Here is an 18495-nt window from a genome sequence, read left to right as displayed (position 1 = left end):
GCTGATTCTGCCATTGAATACATTAAAAACGAACAAAAGCATACAAAGCATAAAATAATAATAGTATCAAAAGCTCTCACCACCTGTGCTGAGGCCCATCCCTTTAGCGCAGTGGTCAGGGGTAGGGACTTTTGACATGTTCACCTCTTAACTACCCCAAACAGAACTGAGGGGTCAAAAATTGTCTCCCAAACTTTTCCCTCTATAATCCTTCCTTGACTGGACTAATTGTCTTGTATATTCTGTGCCTTTGAACACTTAACAGCTACAGTGAGGTCCACGTTATAATGACAGTGAAGAAAGATAGGAGAAAAACGTTGTCGATCCTGTCTTGTCAATGCCTTCTATAGACGGTAGCTGATACAGGTTCATTGATGTAATTTTAACGGTTCATTCTCGTTTAAAATAATCAATTCTATTTTACTAAGCAAGAAATTATATTTTTCTATAATTCATAATTAAGATGAAATTTTTTGTTAATTATCATTTCTAAATTGTTAAAAGACGATCTGGCAGCAGAGCAAAGCGAGATAGAGATAGCGATATCCGCTTTGTTGAATGATAGACAAGGATAGCAATAACATTGCTAAACAAACCCTGCCATTATAACGTGGTCCTCAATGTAGCAGTAGGCTATACCTGTAGAAACTGCTTTAAAATACCTGTAATAAACATAAGAAAAGTTTATTTTCACTTGCATGATGATATTTGGATTCTCCCTCATTCTTTCATGAATGATAACTTGAATTCTGATGAGTGAAAATGCTAAATTTAAACTAGTAAATTAAATTGAAGCTGGATTCCCACGTATCAGTATCAGTGAAAGTGTTAGTACCATGAAAATATTGTTTGGGACTATTGATGGGACTTGATAGTACTATTTATTTATTTGTTAATACAATTATAAAGCATATGAATATGATCAGGAAAGAATAACAGGCATAGCCCAAAACTATTCTATTCCCAAATTTTGATAATAACATGACATAACATAATTTATATTCGCTTGAGTGGGCTGAGTGAGAATAGCCCCATTAGGGAATAATATTTTCACTGTACCTGACACGTTAACTGATACTGATATGTAGTAATCCAGCTTGAGTCTGCTTGAACTTGACTCAACGTGTTTATTGTATTAAAAGTAGTTGCTTTGTTCGTAACTCTATCCGTAGTTTCTTTTAAACTAGTAGTATCTAGTACCACTTTACTAAAATTATTTTTTCTGGTTGGTGTTTTCATATAGTATAACCATCAAGTAGTTTTTATTTGATCTGCCTTCGATAATTTCAGAATTCTATGTATTGTCTTCGATAATTTCATAATTCTATGTATTGTCCAGTTTTATTTGCACTTGAAAATATTCAGCTAGATACATAGAATTCTGAAATTATCGAAGACAAATCAATCAAATCAAATCAAAATTTTTTATTCACAATACAAACAATTGAGGGTCCTGCCAAACCCAAAGGTTTTTCGGCGGGTGCCCAGTTACAGGAAAAAATGAGTTACAAAAGATAAATAAACTTAGACAAAATAAATATTACACTTCAAAGATTTTAAGTGAAAAATGAAAGAAAACTAATGCAAAATGCAAAAATAAAATAAGAAATATACATCAGATTTTGATACAGAATTAATAAAAAAAGGGAAAAATGAAATTTATTAGAAAGGAATGAAATAATAAGGAAAAGGGGAAAATTGTTTTACACAAGTAATAGTACATTTTTATCGTTGAGGCAGGCGGCAGTGACAAAAAAAGGAAAATTTCAAAACTTCAGCCAGCAAAAATTGAATAATTCTTTTTGTATTTGAACAATACATAGAATTCTGAAATTATCGAAGGCAGATCAAATAAAAACTACTATATAGAAATGAAGTATAGGCGTACAGACATGATTTTTATTGTTTGTTTGCAATATCAGTGTATTTTTATCTTTTGAATGATTGAATAAATAACAGGCTAAATAGTGGTAGTGATGACCAGTCAGTCAATAAGTGTATTTTTCTCTTTATAATGTTTGACTGAATTTGATGACAGGTAAGGCAGCCAAGGAGGCAGAAGCGAACTTGAGAAGACAGCGTCGTGTTCTGCGCACCCAGGTTCTCAAGCAGCTTGTGATCGGCGCCAGAGTGGTGAGGGGACTCGACTGGAAGTGGAGGGACCAAGATGGCACCCCGCCTGGAGAGGGCACCGTCACTGGCGAACTACACAATGGTACATTCATTTCAACTATATTTCAGTTCATCTATAATCAATCAATCAATTGTTTATCAGTACAATATTACAATCTATAAAGATAGTTAAGGAGATTATCTATAAAAATCTCCAGAGGAAAACTAAGCTCAGCATGTACTTTGAATTCTTTAAACTTTTATCATTCATTCAATAAGCACGTCGTCAAAATGACTTCCCTAAATTATGCACTATTCCTCTTGATAAGCTGCTATGTTTTCGTTCTTTATGTTTATTAGGTTATTTTAAATATCAACACATTTCAAATAATACCAACTTATTATTATTGTCATTTGAAAGCAACAAACTAACCTCCCTAACTTACCCTTCTAACTTGGATACTTACTTGAACATAACCTTTTGGATTTTGCATCTAACCTTACAGGGTAGATGAGCTGAAATCTAGAGTAACTGAGACCTTCCCTATGGTACCTACTTATCATAACTAACCTATTCTCAAATTATTTTGCAACAAGTTTTCTATCTATTTATGAAAAGTTTCAATATAATAATTCTTTATTGCCACATCCAGTGTGTTATGCACATTTGATGAGCTGAAATAGTTGAGAAATAAGTTGATCTTAAGAAACTAAAGTAACACAAAGTTTTTATGTTTCTTTCGACGTCGTGCAGTCAATTATTTAAGTAAATTAGTAATTTTGGTTACACACTGACAGGAGTACTTTTGAACAGCAAGCGTCCCATTTTCAACAGCCAGTTCAACATTTTGAAATGGATCAAGATACTATCATCTTTTAACTTGAGTAATATTGTTGAGAATATTTCAAATATAACAAATATGGTAAAATTATTCCTGTCAGTAAGTAAGCTCTTGATAATTCCTAACCGACCAAACATCTCTTTGATACTGCTATTTAATATCGTGATTGATCGATTTAAAAAAAAAATAAATAAAAAAAAATTGTATTTTATCAATTGATTGTATTTTATCAATTCCACACGTGGACGTTTAGTCTTTGTGGAGGATTTCCGTAATATTGAGTTTTTTCTCCATGTTTCACTGTAAATACTTGATGGAATAAAAAATATTTGAATTTGATTTGTCAATTCTAAAATATGACGAGAAGTCTGCCTTGGCAATCACTCTGCATCTCTGGCGTTTTTATGTCAATAAAGATATTTATTTGCTACTATTCAAATTCGCTATTTTTATTTACTGAACTCGAATAGAATCTGCTGTGATAAAATATTGTTATGTACATTCAATAATTGATAAAAATGTTGAATAATTCATGAACATCTACGATACTAGAATAATGAAACATTAGACCATCAACCTATACAAGCAACTATAAAAATTGCAGGAGCAGGAAGACAATCCAAAAACATTGCCAATTAGACCGAAGCTGAAATGGGTCTCATCAAAAAGAGCTGAATACCGGAGGCGGCTAGAGGAAGTGATTAACAGGAAAGATATCTGGAATATTGACTTGGAAGATGACTGGTGCTATCTTATTGAAGCTATTAATAAAAGTCATCACTTGCATGTTTGGCACCGGGGAAATGTTCAAGGGAATTCAAGGATGCAAGCTGAGTGGTTCGACAAGGAATGCCATAGAAAAAGAGAAGAAACCTTCAATTTACTCAATGAGTACAGAAAAACTGATTCAGATTCTATAAAGAGGCAGTACATTCACGCGAACTCGGAATACAAAAGACTCTGTGGAGAAAAGAAAAAGGCTTACTGGAAGAAACGTGCAGATAGTTTTCAGATGGTGAGAGACTCCAGAGATTTTTGGAAACTGGTTAGGCAACTGAAGAAGAAGCAACATATATTATGGCAGGAGCAAGTATTTCTTTGAAAGACTGGGTGCAGCATTTCAAAGTTTTGTTGAATCCAATAGTACTGGCTGATAGAATGTTGTATCCTGAACCCTATGTGCACGATGACTTTCTAGATGCACCGTTTCGAAAGGAGGAACTAGATAAGGTGATTCTTCACGTAAAGGATGGCAAAGCCCCAGGCGAAGACAGAATTCCGTACAAATTTTACAAGAATGCTTCAACAGTATTCATGAACAGATTGTTGGAGGTCTTCAATAGCATCTACAACTTTTCTCATGTCATTCCACAGGACTTCCTTACTTCGATTGTGTTTCCAATCTTCAAGAAAGGTGATCCGGAGGATGCTTCCAATTATAGAGGAATACTGGAGCAAAACTGTTTACTGGTCTCATCTTGGAGAGGCTGAAAACGTGGATCCATCATCACAACATCCTGAACGAGTTCCAGGCGGGTTTCAGACAGAACTACTCAACAGTGGACAATATCTTCAGTTTGATGGCCATTATTAAAGTGCACCTAGCAGTTAAAAGGCAGAAAGTCTATGCCTTTTTGTCGATTTTTCGGCTGCATTTGATAGAGTGGACAGGCATGCGCTATTTTTCAAACTATCAGAAATAGGTTTATCAACAAAGATGATAAAGATTATCCAGAAGATATACAGCAACACATCAGCCAGGGTATGGAGCTCTGAAGATCTGTCTGATAGATTCTTCACAAAGACAGGTGTCAAGCAAGGCTGTTTACTTAGCCCAATTCTGTTCTCCCTCTTCCTCAATGACATAGAGGACGATATGGAAGGAGGAATAAGACTGAATAACGTGTGCATTAAAATTCTTGCCTATGCTGATGATGTTGTCTTGTTGGCATCCGATAAACTGAGTATGACCAGAATGATTAGAGTACTGGAGGATTATTGTAGAAAGTGGAACTTGCTGATTAACCTGGATAAGAACAAAATCGTCATCTTCCGAAACGGTGGAAGGCAGGGGAGGCTTGAAAAGTGGTGTTTTGAGGAGAGGCCAATAGAGGTTGTTAACTCGTATAAGTATCTGGGAGTGAGATTGTCCACAAAGCTATCATTAACAGAGCATTTTAGAGAAAAATCACTCTCAGCAAAGATGGCTATGAATCACTTCAATGATATCCTCCTTAATGATGGGATACCATTCAAATCAAAGCTACAAATCTTCGATGCAGTAGGAAGGTCTGTAATTTCTTACACAGCACAGGTGTGGGGAGGAAGAATCTATGATGTGGTTGAAAGTATCCAGCGTTTCTTCCTTAAGAAGGTATTTTGTCTCCCATCATACACCCCGAATCATGCTTTGCTTCTGGAGACCGGAGTCTGTCCAATCTTCCTGCATACAATAAGGCTACACCTTCAGTTTGTAAAGCGATGTTTGAATCTGCATGAAGGAAGATATCCATGTATGCTATTGAAATTGATGATTCGAAGAAGGCTATTTCTGTATGATGACTGGAGGATGCTGGATGACTTATTTGGCATTCCATGGGAGGAGATAGCAGCAGGTAGCTTGAACATCGACCAGACGATTGACAGGATTGGAAGTAATCTGCGAGATCAACAGATGCAGCGGGTCGCCATGAGCCAGCGGTACACCATTCGCCGAGAGCTCAATCACTGGAATGATTACATTTCTCAAAATTCCAGCTTTCAATTCATCAAGTGGTTCTTCAAAGCAAGAAATGAATTGATCCGACTCAATAAGTATTCATTCAACGGGAACAGACTCTGCTCATTGTGCAATAGGAAGGAGGAGGAGGATGTCACGCATTTCATTGGAAAATGTCCCATACTCGTCGAGTTCAGATGGCAACACTTTGGCAGGGCAGCATTGTCACGGGAAGATCTGAAGAACTACCTAAACGGAGATGACTGGCTAAAGATAGGTGCATACTGTGTTGGTGCATGGAAATACAGACACTACTTGATTTCAGAGTTCAATGGATAGTGCGTTGTGAACTGTTGAATGAACACTAAGGGAAAAGTATTTGAAAAACAAGAATGTGTAATTCTGTATGGAGTCTACTCATGACAAACCTCACCCTGACGGTCGTTGACCAAGGGTTTAATGCTTGTTATAACTAAAATTATGTTCTTGTATAATATTATCTAGGAAACAATGTTAAAATAAAAGCAATTATTCATTCATTCATTCATTCATTGTTATGTACATTCATAATTGAAAAAAATGTTGAATAATTCATGAACATCTACGATACTACAATAATGAAACATTATATGTTCACTCATTTATCTTAATTTGTTCTATTATCATGAACATTTACAATACTAGAATAATTAAACTTGTGTTCAATAATTTCTTAATTTGTTTTGCATTGTTTATTCTCAGGTTGGATAGATGTAACATGGGACCATGGAGGCTCCAATTCCTACAGAATGGGAGCCGAAGGAAAATATGATCTGAAATTAGCAACTGAATGTGATAGTCAGTCTTCCACTCCAGCCGGTTGGTAGTACTGTTTTATCATGAAATCGTTCTATCACTTATTATTGTGAACTCTCCTTTGTTTTCTACTGTGGAACTAGAATTGAGTGATTTGAAAAAAGTGGATCTCACAAATGAAAAAGTTAAACTGATTTTCTATAATCTTGAAGAAATATTCCTTCTATAATCCTTCTGTATTCCTTTTACATTTCAAAGTACTCCTTATTGTCGTGCAATAATTCATTCATTATTGTGAAACCACATAAAGTAGAGTAAAAAATCATAATCTCATAAATGAGAAGTAAAACTAGACTATTGTAATATCAAATGAATTTTTATATGAATTCAACTTTGTTGGGAAAATGGTATCATATGTGTTTCTGGCTATACAGGGTGGGTGAAAGGTCCGAGAATGGCATAATATCTCATACACAAAGATAATTTGACGGTGGGTGTGATTGAGGATCCTACTCGAATTAATAATACTACTTTACTATGACTTTAAAAACGTGGTCCGCCATCTTGGATCCGCCATATTGAATGCAACTTAATTTTTTTTCTAAATAGGAAGGTTGTCATTCGATACATGATTTCAATACGTACTGTATACTTACTAATCCAGTGTTACTATTGATGGCTCAATCGCTTTGTTTCACTTGCCTACTTTTAGCAATAATCACAGTTTCTTATTGATTGATTGTGATTTGTTTGCTAGGAAAATGGAACAAGACAACGTCGAGTGTGGGCAGTGAGAGTGCGGCCCGAACCAGTGTGTTGACTAGTCGCAAATCGAGTTCAACGCCCAGTCTGCCTGATGCCACCGAGAACCAGGTGAAGACCTCGGTTGCCAGCACCGAGCAGGCTGCGTCTGCCGACAATTTAGCTGCCAAGGTGAATAATAACCACACCATTGTCGGGTATTAAATTGATTTTCCAGTCCAGGCAATGAATGCTCAAAAAAGGGTAAAGAGGGAAAGGTTTAGAAAACATTTTCAGACTTTTCAGTTCTGTTTAGGGTAGTAAGGAGGGAAGCATATCAATATCAAAGTTACCACCCCTACCCCTTGTGCTAAGGAGGTGGGGGTGGCTCAAACGTACCATTTTTGGTTTCTCATACGTATCTCGGAAATGTATGTGACGATATTAATGTGCCTCTTAGGACATTAATATATATTAGGACATTATACATGACTCTGTTTTGTGACTTTGATCAACTTGATTCAATTACCTCTGGAATAAATTGGTTTACACCAACTAAATGATACATTTTTGTGACTCTGATCATCTTAAACTCCATTCAATCAATTTTTATACATCAACTAATTTGTAAATGTTTTAAACTTTGATCAACATGAACTCGATTGATTAACTCTGCAACCAACTTGCTTACACCAACTAATTTATACTTGTGTTGTGTGACTGATCAACGTGAACTCCTTTCAATCAACTACTTTACACCGACTAATGTTGTTCACATGCGTTGTATGATTTTGATCAACTCGAACTCCATTCAACTGACCCTGCAATCAATCAGTTTACTCCAACTGATTTATACATTTGTGTGACTGATTAACGTGAAATCCTTCCAATGAACTCTGTAATCAACTGGTTTACACCAACTTATTCATACTCCAGACTTTGATCAACATGAACTCGATTCAATTAACTCTGCAATCAACTAGTTTATACATGTGTTAGACTTTGATCAACGTGAACTCCTTTCAATGAACTCTGCAATCAACTGGTTCACACCAGCTAATTTATACTCCAGACGTAGATCAACATGAAGTCGATTCAATTAACTCTGCAATCAACTAGTTTATATATGTGTTAGACTTTGGTCAACGTGAACTCCTTTCAATCAAATCTATAATCAACTGGTTTACATCAACTTATTTATACTCCATACGTTGATCAACATGAACTCGATTCAATTAACTCTGCAATCAACTAGTTTATACGTGTGTTAGACTTTGATCAACGTGAACTCCTATCAATCAACTCTGTAATCAACTAGTTTACACCGACTAATTTGTACGTATGTTGCTTGCAGCAAGCCGCGCAGGCACTGGCGGAGAGCGTGCTATCAGTGGCGCGTGCCGAGGCTATAGTGGCCGTCAGCCAGGAGAGTCAACAACAACAACAACAGCAGCAGCAACAACAGCAGCAGCAACAACAACAGCAACAACAACAGTCGGCTGCGGCCAGTGATCTGTCGGTGGTGGTTCATGCGTTGAGGGGTGACCCCTCCGCGCACCCCACCACCACTCCTAGTGATCTCGCCACCATTGTTGAGACATTGGCGCTCGATGACAGCTCGCGAGTCAATACCACTACTGGTCAGTCAATTATTTCTATTAATTTATTCATTTATTCTACACGTGAAATTATAACCTTAACTTGGACTTTGTCACTTATAAATTTGGAAGAAAAATAGCACAAGGACTACCTTATTATTTCATCTTTCAATGTTATTACATTAGTGTCATTTGTATTGTAAATAAATAAAATAAAATAAATTCATATATTTATTTTTAGTTATTTTATTTGATTTATCTTTTTGTTTATGTATTTATTCATTTATTTATTGACAAATTGAAGAACTATATCTACTGATATGATGATTTATCGGATTCTCCCTCATTCGTTAATGGATGACAAATACTCCGATCTGATTAGTAGAATTAAATACTGGTGCTGTATTTATTTTTTAAATGATTTAATTTTTTCCTTTTTATTCATTTATTTGTTAATGGCAAATCGAAGGAGAATAAACTACTAATATGATGATTTATCGGATTCTCCCTCATCCGTTCATGGATGACAATATACTCCGATCTGATTGGTAGTTTCAGATTCTTGTGTTGTATTCATTTTTTAATTATTTAATTATAGTTTAATGACAAATCGATGAAAAATAAGCTACTTATATGATGATTTATCGGATTCTCCCTCATCCGTTCATGGATGACAATATACTCCGATCTGATGAGTAGTTTTAGTTACTACTGTTTTATCTATTCTATATTTTATATATTTTTCATGTGTTTGTTTATCCATTTGTTTGTCTATTGACAAATCTAAGAAGAATAATGGTTAATACACTAAAGGAGTAGCGGAGCGGGGTGTGGCTTGGCGTGGTCAGAGCGTTCATGATACACACAGGAAGCGTCTGAGCGTCAAGCGTAGAGGGGCTAGAAAATGGCGTTGTCTATGTTTGCACGGACATTACTTTGTAAGAATTATTACTTGAAGTATTGGATATTAGCTAAGGAATAAATTAAATGTAGACCAAATTTCCCCCACAAAATTTAATAGATGGTGAGAGAATTTATGAATTTTTAAAATGTCATAGAAATTGATTAGAATAGCCTTATTGACTTCAAAGTGCAATAGATAAATTTTCTCTTTTGAATAATCAAATAATACACATTACAGGGGAATTTGGGCAAAAATTAATATACTAGTGCACTAGATGATGGGAAAATGTAGTAGAACAAGTACATTATTATGTACAAGAGTAGACCACTAGTATGTACAGTAGTTAGGGCATTCTCACTGTGACGCTCCGCTTGCAGACGCTCCAAAAACAACCAGCTTGTTCCAGAAATTGACGCCCCGCTCAGCGAGTAGACGCTTCCAGTGTGTTGCATCTTATTACTTGAAATGATATTGTTCACGACGCTCCGCAACGCCCCGCTCCGCTCCATCTGCAGTGTGTTTGTACACTAAGCTACTAATATGATGATTTATTGAATTCTCCCTCATCCGTTCATGGATGACAATATACTTTGATCTGATTAGTAGTTTCAGATACTAGTGTTGCATTTATTTATTTTATTATTTAATGGTTCATTAGAAAAAATATGTTTATTCATTTATTTGTCAATAGTAAATCGAAGGAGATAAGCTACTATAAACGATGATCTATAGGATACTCCCTCATTCGCTAATGGATGAATATTTACTCCAATCTGATTAGTAGTTTCAGATACTAGTGTTTTATTTATTTTTTAAATTATTCAATTGTTTATTAATTTATTTGTTTATTGACAAATCGATGAAAAATAAGCTACTTATATGATGATTTATCAGATTCTCCCTCATCCGTTAGTGGATGACAATATACTCCAATCTGATAGTAGTTTCAGAACTTGTGTTGTATTTATTTATTTATTCAATTGTTTGTTCATTTATTTATTTGTTGATTGACAAATCGATGAAAAATAAGCTACTAATATGATGATTTATCGGATTCTCCCTCATCCGTCCATGGATGACAATATACTCCGACCTGATTAGTAGTTTTAGATACTGGTGTTGTATTTATTTGTTTATGTTTTTATTTGTCTGTTAATTTATTAATTTGTTGATTGACAAATCAAAGAAGAAAAAGCTACTAATATGATGATTTATCGGATTCTCCCTCATCCGTTTATGGATGACAATATACTCTGATCTGATTAGTAGCTGTTACTGATACTAAAAATATACTCTACTGTATTCAGTGAAATATTTTAGTTTTTTCTAAATCACCGTGGTAACTATGATTTTGTCTATGGATGTAACTTTGTTGATTCATTATTGGTAGAATAAATAAGGCTACTCCCTCCCATTAGATGTATTTCTTCAATTCATTCAAGTAGTTAAAATGTCTACTAGCATAATCATATTTCAGTTCTCTCTCATTCATAAATATATGAATGAAAACATCAAATCTGATTTGTGGAAATGCATTAAAAATTTTCATTCACGTTTTTAGAGATATATTTTCTACTAACATGATGATACTCGGATTCTCCCTCATTCATAAATATGAATGAAAACGTCGAATCTGATTGGTAGAAATAAATGTGATGCTTGTATCATAGAGAAACGATAGCATAAGTAGATATCCCATGGTATAGGGCGTTTATGTCGCAACTTTTACTGTTATCTCAAGCCGATAGTTCATGTAGTTCTTTCCCATGCAGCTGTGTGACGCTGGTAGTCTCTCAAATTGTGCCGTTCATACACTTTCACTCCAACAAAACAGTAAAAATTGACAATAATCGACAGTAATCGGCTTGAGATAACATTAAAAGTTGCGACATAAACGCCCTATACCATGGGATATCTACTTACGCGTTTGTTTCTCTATGCTTGAAGTCTCTAATACAGTGCCTTTTTACACTCTTACCCGGCCAAAACAGTAATAATAGACAGTAGTCGACTGTGAGCGGATTGAGTTAACAAAAAATCGGCTTTGGAACATAAACTACCAAGGGATATATTCTCATGCTATATTTTCTCTTTTTGTGTAGTTGAGAAGTTGATATTGTGGTAATTATTCATATTGAATGAAAAAGACTAAGAAATTGTCAAAAAATCACTGATTTATTGATAATTAGAGAGACCGGTTTCGGTTATTACACCATTGTCAATCTCTGATAAACTTCAACTATAGTATAGTTTTTCATTCAACTATATTTTCTCTATGAAATCCGTGTTATCGGATGGGCACGTTAATCTGTCGGTCCCGACTGAAGTATGACAGTCGTAAGGCCCATTGACGGCTCAAATTATATATTCAGGCGGTGGGACCTTCCCTCAAGGGACTCCCCACCAACAAAAGCCATACGAATTTACTTTTTTCTCTATGCTATCATCAACTTGAACCTCTTACATACACAACAATTTAGCAATACCATTGCTAACCAAACACTGCCGTTATAACGTGGACCTCACTATAGTCGTGTTGCAAGGGTACTTTTAATAATTTTGTGTTGTTTTGATTATGGACGTTTTATAGTATATTTATTGAAGTAGTAAACGGTTGTTGTGTGTTTTAGGAGGCGGAATCTCGTCGGTGTCAAATCACCTGAGACGCCAGGTCAGCTGTGACGACAACAAACCCCCGCAGACTGCAACCAGCGTGGAAACACCAGCTGTGGGCAAGACCAATCTGCTCACTTCATCCAACACGGCTCCTTCGCCAACTTTAGTCAACAAGGCAGTCGCCACTACTCGTGCTAATAAGGTAAACAATTCAATTCAATCATTTATTTGCCATAGTAACAATACATTTATTATTTATTTATTTATTTTACACACACATACAAGCAAAGACCTTAAAGAGATATAGACCCACAATGCCTATGCCTTCCCAAGAGCTCTTACTTGAAATTGAAGGCCGCCATTGGGGTATTTTAGCACGAGATATTATATATATAATATTTGTAATACTATAGATCACAAAGGCATTGGTGGCATTGGTATGTAATAATCAAAGACCTTAAAGATGCATATACTCACATGCAGCGCTAGTGTCGTACTTGGAATTGAAATCCGCCATTGAGGGGGCAACCCATAAGATTATTACATACCAATGCCTTTGTGATCTATAGTATTACTAATATTATATATATAATATCTCGTGCTAAAATACCCCAAGGGCGGCCTTCAATTTCAAGTAAGAGCTATCATTGGAAGGCATAGGCATTGTAGGTCTATATCTCTTTAAGGTCTTTGGTAATAATCTTATGGGTTGCCCCCTCAATGGCGGATTTCAATTCCAAGTAAGAGACTAGCGCTGCATGTGAGTCTATGCATCTTTAAGGTCTTTGCATACAAGTTTGATACAGAGATTAACAAAAAGAATACATCCAAACAACAACAACAACAACAGCAGTATACATTAGAACAAAAGATAGTGGTGTAAAAAAATAAGGGTGGAAGTATGAAGGTTTTTCGAACTATGAATATCCATGTACTAGGAAACCATCAATCCTTGGAAGGTGAAAAAGGTAAAGTAAATAGACGGTAGATATGAAAAGATGGGATGGGGGAAGAAAGATAAGGAAAAGGATGGAAAAAGAAACCGATAGAACCAGGTGTTAAATAGTTATTTGTATTATCTAGAGTGAAAAGTACGACTTTTTCTCCCTGTGGGAAAAAGTTTGAAGCCCGAGGCGAGCCTAGGGCAGCAATTTTCCTGAGGGAGAAAAAGTATTTTTCGCTTGTGATGTACACAACATTTTTCCTCCATCTACATTTTTTTATAGAAACTGCAAATAAAATCATTCTAATAACTTACGTATTGGTGACAATGTTTCCTAACAACATAACCTGAATCTAAAACCTAAAAACCGGTCGTCTGATTGGCACTGCCGATTGCGCTATCTATCGGCAAAAGTTGTAACAATTATATCAGCTGAGCAGCTACCAAAATGGCTGACCCCAGATCACGCGGTTCAGATTTGAATTGCAGATCAAAATATTATTGTTGGCTGGTATTTTGAATAGAATAAAATATTTTAAAATTGTATAAATTTTATCGTCTACTAATATTAAGAATATAATAATTATCATACAAACATATATTTCATGAGTTAATCAAATTTCTGGTTGTGGTATTGAATTCAGTTGACTCAATGACAGACACCTCTATTATGCTTTCTCATCTGAGCTTAGACCTTCTAACCTATTACAATGTAAGTTTCAAAATAGAGATGCTCCCCATGTTATTTAAATGGAGTCACTTTTACTCCCTAGGGAGTTTTTCTGTTTTTTACTACCGAGAGCGAAAAAGTGACACTTTAGTATTAGGTTTCAGGGAGTAAAGAAAGTACTTTGGACAGTAGGTGGAGGAAAAAAGATTTGAAGGTCTAGATGCATTGCAAAGGATTGCAGAATAATCAAGCACACAAGTCAGTACGCTTTGTGAAAACATCTCATAGATAGAAGAAGTATTTGCATTTGATCCAGGTGTTGATATCCTGTTTTAGTTTTTTAGATATTTTCGCACATTCAATATACTGTTCGGGGATTATATTAATGATTTTACTGCTTATGTATATAAGTTGTCTCTGATGGTTTCTATGTTTTATTACATGGATTCAATTTTATTACACAAAATTCGATATTACATACCAAATTGACAATAATTGTCATAACAATATAACTTACTTCTTATCAATTTACTATATTACTCTATCAAGTAGGCCTACTCGAAATTAAGTACTAAAAAAATTATACAAAATTAGGTCTTTAGGAACTTTAAACTCTTTTTGAAGTTAACCTCGCATATTTCTGTCTTGTCCAATGCCTTAAGCTGCGTACACATATTCGCGCTTCCAACCAGCACCGAGCACACTCCTCCCTCGTACCGCCCTAGTACCACCATCGAACCACAGTCGCACCGCCCACGCACCCATCATGAACGTTATGGAAGATGTTAGATCTTCTCGCGTTCCCCGGTCGAACCACTGTTGCTCCCCGGTCGATCATCAATCGCTCTGCTGGAGTGACGTTCGGTCTTGAAGCAGAACGAAAGTCTGTACGCACCTTTATGAATCATAATCCATGGGTTACAAGAATAAGAACAATTTTTAATAATAAATAAATTATTGAAATTTCATTATTAAAAAAATTAAAACCTGAAATCACATATTATCTTAACTAAAATATTGTTTTTAAAATGCATAAAGCATGCTTTTGTTACGAGTGAGTGAATTAGATTGGATTTTCAAATGTACCGCCATAAAAGCCCCCACAAAATGGCCGCTCCATAAGGAACACGGGTGTCTTGACCTGGTTTTTATAGACCTTGATCTTGACTAACTGGTGTGTGCCTATAGTGAGGTCCACTTTATAATGACAGTGGATAAAGATAGGAGTATAGCGATGCCGATTCTCTGCATTAATTAATTATATTTCTACACTGTCAAAAACATATTAGGCATCGTTGTGGACCTAGAAAAGGATAGTACCTCCGGCTTTGACGAATGATAGACAAGGATAGCAAAACCAAAGTTGAAAAAATACTGTCATTATAACGTGGACCTTAGTTTTTTGTTAGCCAATCAAATTCCCAATCTTACAACGAACCTTGTTCGCTAGGGTTGTGTGGTTGATTGATTGATTGAGTACTTTATTTATGTAGATTACAATATATACTGGCTTATACACTTATATACAATAGCTTACAATACAGCAAAATTATAGATCAATATACATAATATAGACTAAGAAAATAATATTGAACTGTATATGATATGAAAAAGCAATTTGTAATATAATAACTATAGATAATAATCATACTGTTATGCATCTACATAAATTGGCGGAGCTTTGGACATATCAATGTCCATTCTTCGGAAAGAATATTAAAAATATCCTCCCCACTAACTCTCTACCTCTCTACTCTGTGGCAGAGAGGACCTGGAGTCCTAACTCCGTTCCAAAACGCATTCAATCAATTAATCAACCTCCCTTGTGTTCAGTTTTTCAGTTCGACTTCGGAAGACTACACGACTAGCAGTGCTGGAGGCGGCGGAGTTGGAGGTGTGGAGGCGGCAACCGATCTGCAACGGAGCATGCGCGAGGGAACCGACATGCTGCGAAACAACACTAACAGCTTTCTGTCTGGCCTGATGGGTGCGCGAAGTGCGGTGCGCATCAGTGTAGCCGCCGACAGCACCACACCGCCACAATTGCAGGCAAACAAGCACCACATTGTTGCCGACAGTGAGTAGTCAACTGAGTTAATAGTTTCAGATGTTGAGGGTGTTGCTAATTCAATCAATCACTCACTGAAAATAACCAAGCTATCAATTATATTATTGTCTGTTGTATATCCATACTTTTTCACTGTTAAAATTAAACTTGAATTTTAAAAAACTTTTGAAGTGAAAATGCACTTACTTTTGTATAGTGACGATCAAAAGTTCAAAAGTTTTTTAAAATTCAAGTTTAATTATATTGTAGTAAGATTCACGTTATGAATTCAGTAGAAATGATAGAACTACAGGGTTGCCGATTCTCTGCAATCAATAATAATAATAATAATAATAATAATTTCTCTGTTTGCCAATGAATTGCAACCAGAGGAGTTTATTGACAAAACATACACATTATTATTATAATATACATACAAAAGTTGCTAATACTAAACTTAGTTCTAATTATGATACCCCACTATAATAATATGTGTCGGGGTAAATGTCGCCAACAGTGTAAGCCTCAGTTAAGGTTGTGTAAAGGCTAAAAATAAACTTTCTACTGGTGATATTTTTCAAAGTTCTTCGATTTGTATATCATCAAGCTATCAAAATGGAAAGTTTCCTCAGGAAAATTTTTTTCCGATCATTACTTTTTGGGATATGAGCACCTAAAGTTTATTTTTTGGAACAGAACATTTCAATTTCTCATTTCATGAGATTTGGAGGTAATATTGTATTGTTGATCTAATAAACAATAAGTTCATGAAAATATCAATTTTTGAGAAAGTTATTCAATTTACTAAAAATGACCAAAAATAACTCCTAGTTGAGTTATTTTTGGTAAATAGAATAACTTTCCAAAATTGATTTCTCAGAAAAATTTTGTTTTAGTAGATCAACAATACCATGAAGTACCCATCCTCTAAATCTCATGGATTTATATCGTATCGAACTTTGAATGTTCAGTTCCAAAAATTTAAACTTTGGGTGCTCATATCTCAAAATGTAATTAATGATCGAAAAAATGGTTTCCTGAGAAAACTTTTTCATTTTGATAGCTTGATGATATAAAAATCGAAAAACTTTGAAAAATAACACCAGTAGAAAGTTTATTTTTAGCATTTGCACAGCCTTAATAGTTTCGGGTATTGACGGTGTTGTTAATTCATGTCATTCAATCAATCACTCACTGAAAATAACTAAGCTATCAATTGAACGGCTTTTATATATAAATGGACCCAATCACCAACACCAAAAAACTTCCCTCAAAGTTACAGTACCTATGAAAAATCATATTACAAGTTTATTGCAAGTTTATTTACAATAAGACTAAATTTGTATCTGTATTCTAAATTTGTTACAGTATTTTAAATCCAGATCACTCCTTTATTTGATCATTAACCAAATAATCATCATATTAATGGAAATCCTTTTAGAAAATTAGGCCAATTAGGAATCACAGTGTTACATATTCACTTAAGGCTGTTAGGTACACTTTTTATTATTTAAATTGGATAATCTTTTCCAATATAATTGTTAGGATCATTATAAGAGTGAGAAAAAGTGGCAACTGAAATTTTATAAGTGGTTAATAAGCGAGTTATGGGTTGTTGAAGTGCTAACTTCCAGATTTCGTTTTTTTCGTTTTCCAGATCATAAACGGTTTCGACTATATTATTAGAATTTCTCTTTAAAATTCAAAAAAATGTATCTTTCCAAACTAAAACATTTTATTCCCCATATCGTTCATAAATAAAAAAGTAACACTTTTGTAAATTCGATAACTTGTTTAGTTTGGCATTAATCGCGAAAAACGCATATTAGAACAAAGCCAATGATTTAAAAAAAAAACTCCAATGGAAAATTCGAAACCGTTTATGATCTGGAAAGAAAACGGAGTTTAGCACTTCAACAATCCATAACTCGCTTATTAGACCACTTACAAAATTTCAGTTGCCACTTTTTCTCATTCTTATAATGATCTTAACAATTATATTGAAAAAAAATTATCCAATTTGAGTAAAAATGAAAAGGTGTAACGAACAGCCTTGACATCTTTCTTTCCCTCTAGAAAAAACATACTCATGGAAGTAATTGATTGATTCTTTATTGATTCATACAATAAGTACATCATCAAAATGATAGGGAGAGAAACAATAAGGTAACCTTGTGCTATTCCTCTCCCAAATTTAGATAAGGTTACACATTGTCCAAAATAGGTTGATAATACTCAAAATATTTTTGGGAACAGTGAGGATGCTTTTACTTGAGTTTATGAAGTTTTGATGATTAAGCTAACAAAACACAGAAGTATCTTTAGCAGTTGATAACTCATTCAATTCTATGATGTTGGTTTATTTATGGTGAATGTAATCGATATGTACAGTTGTTCTATTAGAGTCTAGTATACGGTACTATATTTATCTATTCAAAGAAAATTAGTTACAACTCACAAACACTTTATTGGACAAACGTAATTGATATGAACTTTTGTTCTATTAGA

At 34.8% G+C, this 18495-nt stretch overlaps 1 protein-coding gene across 1 annotated transcript in view; it reads left to right on the top strand.

Annotated features, from left to right (window-relative positions):
- Positions 1-18495, top strand: part of LOC111059631 (E3 ubiquitin-protein ligase HECTD1-like) — a 160680-nt gene that overhangs the window by 87863 nt on the left and 54322 nt on the right. Inside the window, 6 exon segments of the mRNA XM_039429229.1 lie at positions 2039-2215; positions 6415-6531; positions 7226-7401; positions 8564-8849; positions 12342-12529; positions 15774-16017. Of these exon segments, the coding sequence (XP_039285163.1) occupies positions 2039-2215; positions 6415-6531; positions 7226-7401; positions 8564-8849; positions 12342-12529; positions 15774-16017 (1188 nt within the window).

This window comes from Nilaparvata lugens, chromosome 5, assembly GCF_014356525.2.
Source record: "Nilaparvata lugens isolate BPH chromosome 5, ASM1435652v1, whole genome shotgun sequence".
Classification (NCBI taxonomy): Eukaryota; Metazoa; Arthropoda; class Insecta; order Hemiptera; family Delphacidae; genus Nilaparvata; species Nilaparvata lugens.
This window is presented reverse-complemented; position numbering and strand designations above follow the sequence as displayed.